Source organism: Mus caroli, chromosome 4 (assembly GCF_900094665.2).
Source record: "Mus caroli chromosome 4, CAROLI_EIJ_v1.1, whole genome shotgun sequence".
NCBI lineage: Eukaryota > Metazoa > Chordata > Mammalia > Rodentia > Muridae > Mus > Mus caroli.
In genome coordinates this window covers 123,840,308-123,847,470 of record NC_034573.1, presented here as the reverse complement: position 1 = coordinate 123,847,470, position 7,163 = coordinate 123,840,308, and the positions used below count along the sequence as shown (strand labels likewise).

The 7,163-nt window shown below is 46.4% G+C and overlaps 1 protein-coding gene across 1 annotated transcript in view; it reads left to right on the top strand.

Moving 5' to 3' along the window:
* Positions 1-6,486, top strand: part of LOC110293429 (mucin-2-like) — a 17,557-nt gene extending 11,071 nt beyond the window's left edge. Inside the window, exons 5-10 of the mRNA XM_021161250.1 lie at positions 735-892; positions 2,047-2,286; positions 4,434-4,593; positions 4,815-4,929; positions 5,394-5,426; positions 6,434-6,486. Of these exons, the coding sequence (XP_021016909.1) occupies positions 735-892; positions 2,047-2,286; positions 4,434-4,593; positions 4,815-4,929; positions 5,394-5,426; positions 6,434-6,486 (759 nt within the window). The remainder of the gene's footprint in view (positions 1-734; positions 893-2,046; positions 2,287-4,433; positions 4,594-4,814; positions 4,930-5,393; positions 5,427-6,433) is intronic.
* The last annotated feature ends 677 nt before the right edge of the window (positions 6,487-7,163 follow it).

The following is a 7,163-nucleotide window of genomic DNA, read 5'->3' as shown; positions in this document are numbered from 1 at the left end:
ACCATCACCACCACCACCACCACCACCACCATCACCACCATCACCACCACAAAAGTAACAATAAAACAACCCAGATGTGGTGGTGCATGCTAATAAGCTCAGCCCTTGGGAAGTGGAGGCAGAAGAGGGTTCAAGGTCATCCTTGGCTATATAGTTAGAGACTATTTTGGGCTACATGATGCCCTGTCTAAAAAACAAGGTAAGACCAAAATGAGCGTAGACATTTAAGAACCATGGGGTAAGAACCTCCTCTGGCAACTCTTGGTTCAATCCCACCACTGTATAAATTGGGTACTGAGGCACAAACTAGTAACCCTGGCACTGGGGTGGGGCGGGGGTGGGGGTTGGACCCAGGTGAGTCAGGGATTCAGAACCATTCTTAGCTACATAGTCACTGAGGCTAGCCTGAGCTCCATGAGGCTCCATTTTAAGAGAAGGAACTTAGGACCCATGGCGTGGGGGTAAAAGTGATGGGCCCCAGAGCCAGAGTGACATTGGGTTTAGGCTCTGCTGTTTGCTTTGTGCTTCTCTTAACCTTTCTGAGCCTTTATTTTCCTCATTCCTAAAATGGAGCTGATAACAGAGAGTTATTGTGTTCAAGCCACAGGACTAGGCTCCAAGAGTTCAGCGACTGATTTTATTTTAACAAACATCTTGTAACTAGAGAGGATGCGTGAAGGTGTTTACCCCAGGGACTTGTGGGTAATCGCTGCTCACCTACCTGTCTTTTCTAGACCAACAGCAGCTATGCGGTGCACTCTTTGAACGTACACCTTGAACAGGCTCTCCCTGGCTCCAGCAACACTAACTTCAGAGTGCTCCACTTCAGCTGTGCCTATCCACTGGCCGTGGATGTCAGCAAGCCTGTGTCCCACCTGGAGATCTCCATTCCGTGAGTCATGCCCAGTCAGCTGTCTCTGCCGCTAAGCCCTGGGCCACCCTGAGTTCTCATTGCTATCTCTAATCCAGGCCAGAGATGCAACTCCCTCAAGAAATTAGCTCTCACGCTTATCCACCACATGTAAGCGCCCCTTACCCAGAGGGAGACTGCTACTGAGAAGAGATGCAGTATGGCGTGCCTATGTAAATCATCATGGAGTTAGATAGCTGCCAAGGTCTGGGGACCGATGATGTAGCACCTCATCTTTTTAGGTGGTCCATAGGGAAGGTAAAAGGTTAACCCCTCTCCTAGCTATCTCTTATTTCTTTTATATTTACTCATCATGTGCGTGTGCGTGTGCGTGTGTGTGTGTGATGCCCACAAGTCTGTCCTCTATTTCCTCAGGTCAGGCATGGCAGCAGGAGCCTTTACCCACTGAGCCATCTTGCTGACAAATCTTTATCTTTTTCTTTCTTAGTACATGTCTGTGCAGTGTGTGCTAGTCCATGTACATGTGTGTTCGTGTGCATGTGTATGTGTATGTAGGCCAGAGGACAATCTTTGGTATTCCTTAATCACTCTCCAACTTATTTATTTGCTTATGTCTTTATTTATTTTTTTTGAGACAGGGTCTCTTTACATAGCCTTGACTGTTCTGGAACTCACTATGTAGACCATGTTGCCCTTGAACTGACAGAGATCTTCCTGCCTCTGCCCTCTGAGTGTTGGGATTAAAAGAGTGGGCTACACATCATTTGTTTATTTTTAAATTCAATGTTGAAATTTTGTTTGTTTGGTTTTTTTTTTTTTGAGAAAGGGTTTCTCTGAGTAACGGCCTTGGCTGTCCTGGAACTTTCTTTGTAGACCAGGCTGGCCTCGAACTCAGAGAGATTGCCTGCCTCTAACTCCTGAGCACTGGGATCAAAGGCGGGTGCCACTGCCGTTGGCATGCCTGGGCTTTTAAACATAGGTTAAGGGGCTTGATCTCCAGTCCTCCTGCTGTACGGTAACATATATCACCTCCTACTGTCCTGGTCCTTATTTTCCTTGGCTGCCAGCACTCAGTGACCTCGAGAGTAAGTCAGAAGGTAGATATGTGTCCTCCCTCCTTCTTCTCTCTGAGGTTTCAGGGTTGAGGGCTCACTCTTGTTCCTCTCTGGATATAGCTCCATCCATGTTCCAAGTAGCGGAGAGACTGTCGTCACCCTGAGCATCTTCACAGACTCTAAACTCTCGGCTCCACTTAAGAACAGTACAGCTCCTGTCGGCCTGCCCCTCTACGTGGTCCTCAAGTCCACCAACAATGACCCTGACCGGTTTGTCCTGGTGGCTAATGAGATCTTTGCAAGTACCAATGACTCCAACGCAGAGGCTAACGACTCCACCTATCACTTTGTGAAGGAGAGGTAAGAGTCCATCAGGCCCCGGGTCTTGGGCTGTGATTGTGAACCCTAGCTTCCTTTTCTGTATTCCAGAGGTAAAAGTCACGTCTCTTCTCATGACATAGCCTTGGGGGCTTACTCCTGAATAAGCTCACCCTTTCGAGCTCTGTAAGATTCCTCTACACTCTGGCAAACAAACAGGGCGGGGGGAGTAAAGAACCGGTGAATACATCCAGCCCCATTTTACAGATAAGTAAACCGAGGCTCAGGGAAAGTAAAACCTGCTCAAGATCTTACAGCCCATAGATGACATTCATTTCTTCTAGTCTCCCCTTCCCCAGTTACTGAGGCCCTTGAGTGGTGACATAATAAATAATGCTAACATTTCAGAGTGCCATATGCTGTCATATATGAAGTAGATTACACGCAAGAGCAGACAGCTAATAATGCCATAGCGTTTGTTCCATGCCAGGCATAGTTTGAGTCACTGCACATATATCAGATAACTTAAATCTTACACATTATGGTGTAGCTTTGTTTCGATTCCCATCTTACTCAAGGAGAAACCAAATCTCAGCTCAGGTGTTGATAGGTGGCTCACTTTGCTAAGTGTTGAGCACACTAAGACAAGAGCTGGGTCTCTTAGCCAGGTGTGAGAGCCTGGGCCCCAAATCCAAGCACTTGGAAGGCTGAGGCAGGGGAATTACCTAGAGTACCAAGCGAGCCAAGTAAGGCAGCAAGACCCCATCTTAAAAAATAATAATTATTGGGGGCTGGAGAGATGGCTCAGAGGTTGTGAGCACTGATTGCTCTTCCAAAGGTCCTGAGTTCAATTTCCAGCAACCACATGGTGGCTCACAATCATCTGTAATGGGTTCTGATGCCCTCTTCTGGCCTGCAGGCATACATGCAGGCAGATCACTGTATACATGATAAATAAATCTTTAAAATAATAATGATAATAATAATAATAATAACAATATTATTATAATTGCTATTATTATTTTTAAAATTGGGCATGGCCAGGCAGTGGTGGCACACACCTTTAATTCCAGCACTTGGGAGGCAGAGGCAGGCAGATTTTCTGATTTCGAGGCCAGCCTGGTCTACAGAGTGAGTTCCAGGACAGCCAGGGCTACACAGAGAAACCCTGTCTCTTAAAAAACCAAAAAACCAAAACAAAAAACAAACAAACAAAAAAAACCCCCAAAAAACAACAAAAAAAGTTGGTCACGATGGTACATGCCTCTAACCCAAGTTCTCAGATAGAAGAGGGGTTAAAGGCTGGCTTCAGCTACATAGTGAATTCCAGGCCAGTCTGTGTTACATGAAATTATGCCTCAAAATTAGCAAGAGAATGAATACCTCCTTCCTTTTCTATCACGTTTTGTTCATGTTGACAATAGACTTCCTACAGGCACCGTGGATTATTCATCCATTTACAGATCACAGAACAACCCCATGAAGGATTGTTTCCTCCACTGTGCAGAGGAGAGAGCAGAAAGCTCAGAGTCTGATGAAGGACTGCTTACACTCAGACTGCGCCCAAAACACACTGCCGAATTTGTACTAGTATGCAATTAGCGTTTTCTGTATTCCCAAGGTTCTGGAGTTCCTACTAAGGACCTGCTAGAACAGCACTCTTGGCCCAACCTCGAAGACCTACCTAACATCTCCATACCTCACTTTCCTCCCTATTTAAAAAAGAAAGGGCGGGGCGGGGCAGGGGCTGGAGGGAAGGCTTGGCAGTTAAAAGCACCTACTGCTCTCCTGCAGGACTTGGCTCAGGTCCTCAGCGCCCACACAGATGTCCATAATCATCTGTAACTCCTGTTCCAGGTGATGGGAACAGCCTTTTCTGACCTCCGTGGACACTGTACTCCTGTGGTGCACAGACACTCTACAAGCAAACACTGACAGACATATAGTAAAATAAATAAACCTTTAAGAACGAGGAGTAGTCAAGGCTTCCTCGGGATATTGATGTGGGGAATTAAGTAAGATAATGCATTAAATAATCCATGTTAATAATAAAGTGAGTTCTCAGCCAGAGATCCAACACCCATTGTTACACCGGACAAGTTAAACCGGTAGAAATCAAACTTGGTGTGTCTATACCTCAGGCCCCAAGCCTGGGTTCCAAAGTTGGACGCACTGCCTTCTCCCTGCAGCTGCCCGGTCCATGGCCGAATGCTCCAGGACTTGAGCAACGGGGCTTCCATGGATGTGACACTGGCCTTCACTGTCTCACGATTCTTGAATAGTGACATGCTTTACCTACATGCCAAAGTGACCCTCTGTGACAAGCAAATAGGACACCCATGCCAACCTGTAAGTCGGGTCCCTGAAGGTCTGCACTGCAGCTGAGACTGAACCACGGGCGGCTGTGGGATTGTGCTGGCCTCCCTTTCTAGGGGCCAGGCTTGTAGAAAGAGTTAAAGGCCAGCATTTGTAGACCTATGTCTTGTAGATGAGAATGAGTGGACTTATTTGGGCCGGGGGTGGTGGAGTATGAGTCTTTGAGGTCCCCAGAGCTTTCTTGTCACCCACAGTCTTGTAGTGGGAAGAACCCCCTGCTGAGAAATTCACCCTCTGACGCTCGAACTGGGACCCAGAAGGAGCCTAGCGGTGGCAAGTGGATCGTGTTTGGACCTCTCCGAATAAGTGGTACATGGATAGACCAGAAAAGGGTATCCGATCCCCTGGAACTGGAGTCACAGATAGTTTTGAGCCACTATGTGGGTGCTGAGAATCAAACCATGGGTCCTCTGAAAGAGCATTCAGTACTTGTAACCACTGAGCCATCACTCCAGTTCCCTCTAGGCTTTCTATCTCCTTTCCTGTCACATCAACTCAGCCTTCTCAAGTTGTCTTTCATGCCAACCTCTAGTTGATCATTTTTCTTGTCCTGGAACAATCTTTTGTCTTTCTATTTTATTAGAGTACTTTAACTCTCATTGGGAAATCCCAAACCTTTAGTAAATCAATCCAAAAGTATCTTGTCACCTTTCTGAGTCCCAGCTTTCAGAAAGAGAGAGGGAGAGAAAAAGTGTGCCACCCTGATGGAATGGTGGGTGAGTGTTCTGTGTGAGGGGCATTTGAACTCAGTCTCTGTTTCTGTGTGGTTGCAGAGTCCCAAGCCTCCAGCAGCGGGAACTCAGCAGGTTGGTATAAAGTGATTGCTTTAGGAACGAAAGGTCTAATGTTACGTGGGTTCTGTAGGAACGCACATGGGGTCTAGGCTGGTGCTGATCTTGAAAACTGTTTCTTCTCTGAGCTACGTGTCCACGATGTCAATTAACCTCCCGAGTCTCAGCTGGAGCAGTGCATGGCAGAGTTAATATGAGGCTGTTGCCTTATCCTGCCTCAAAATCTGATACTACCCAGAAATGACTCGGGGTAAGGGGCTGAAGGTTTAAAATGCACAGGGCACAGTGGAGCATGCTGGAGCCCGGAAGTTTAGAATCAACCTGTGCAGAATAGTGAGACCCTACATAATGTAAAAGCCAGGTATAGAGGTTTACCCTGCAATCGCAGCACTTAGGAGGCACAGGCAGGAGAATTAGGTGTCCAAAGCTATCCTTGGCTACAGAGCAAATCTGAGGCCAGCCTGGACTATGTGTCTTAAAGCAAAAGAAAAGAAGAAAGGAAAGAAAACACAACTAAACAGTGTGTACAATAACACTCCAAACTGAGGTTGCTTAGTGGGGAGAGGGGCTTGCTGCTAAGCTTGATTACATGAGTTCTATCCCTGGGAACCATGCGTGGTAGGAGAGAACCAGGAAAAGATGTCCTCTGACCTCCACATGCATACCGTGACTTACATGCACTAAATAGATAGATAGATAGATAGATAGATAGATAGATAAATGGAATAAAAAATTAAAATGCTCCCCGACTCTGAAAGCTCCTCAAATCCCATTTTTAAAATATTTATTTTAAATTATGCATATGTGTGTGTGTACCCTGTGCACATGAGTGCTGGTGCCCAGGGAGGCCAGAGGTGTCAGATCACCCTGGAACCAAAGTTGCAGATTACTGTGACCGGTCCCATGTGGGTGCTGGGAACCAAGCTGAGGTCCTCTGCAGGAGTCATATATGCTCTTAACTGCTGAGCCATCTCTCTGGCCCTTTTAATACTATTTTGCAACCATTTCTTTCTTTCCTCCAGGAGCCTGGATATCCATCTTTCTCCTGATCATGATTGGCTCGATGCTGGAATAAACTCTGACCCAGTGTCCTGACTCCAACCCTAGGGTGTAGTATCTAGTTTGCTTGTGGAGACAAGGGTGGAGTGGGGGAAGAGTTGAGTCAAGGCAAGTAGTGTGGCCTCTGTTAGATACCAGAGAAGCTGGGCACGGACCGGTCTGTAGCTCAATACTGGGCACAATGGTCTGTTGCCTGCTCATCATACCTTCTTTAACTGGGACTCTTGGGGGAGAGTGATTACACTGCTCAGTGTGAAGGGCAAAGAGTCAATAAACACACGAAATTCTACATTTCCTGATTCCTGTCTGCATAAACTAGACAGAATGATTTGGTGTTCCAGGTCAATGTGCTGAAGGATTGGAGATGGTACAGGGAGTGTGTGTGTGTGCGCGTGTGTGTGTGCGTGTGTGTGCATGAAAATCACCTTATTCTCTATTCATCTCCACACATGTAAAATGGAAGTGTTTGACCAGATGACCTCTGCTTCACTATGGAATCATGCCCAGGTCAGTCAGCTGACCGTACTTTCTCTCTCTCTCTCTTCTTCTTTTTTAATTTTTTTTAAAGATGTATTTATTTTATTTATATGGGTGCACTGTAGCTGTCTCTAGATACACCAGAAAAGGGCATCAAATCCCATTATAGATGGCTGTGAGCCACCATGTGGTTGCTGGGATTTGAATTCAGGACCT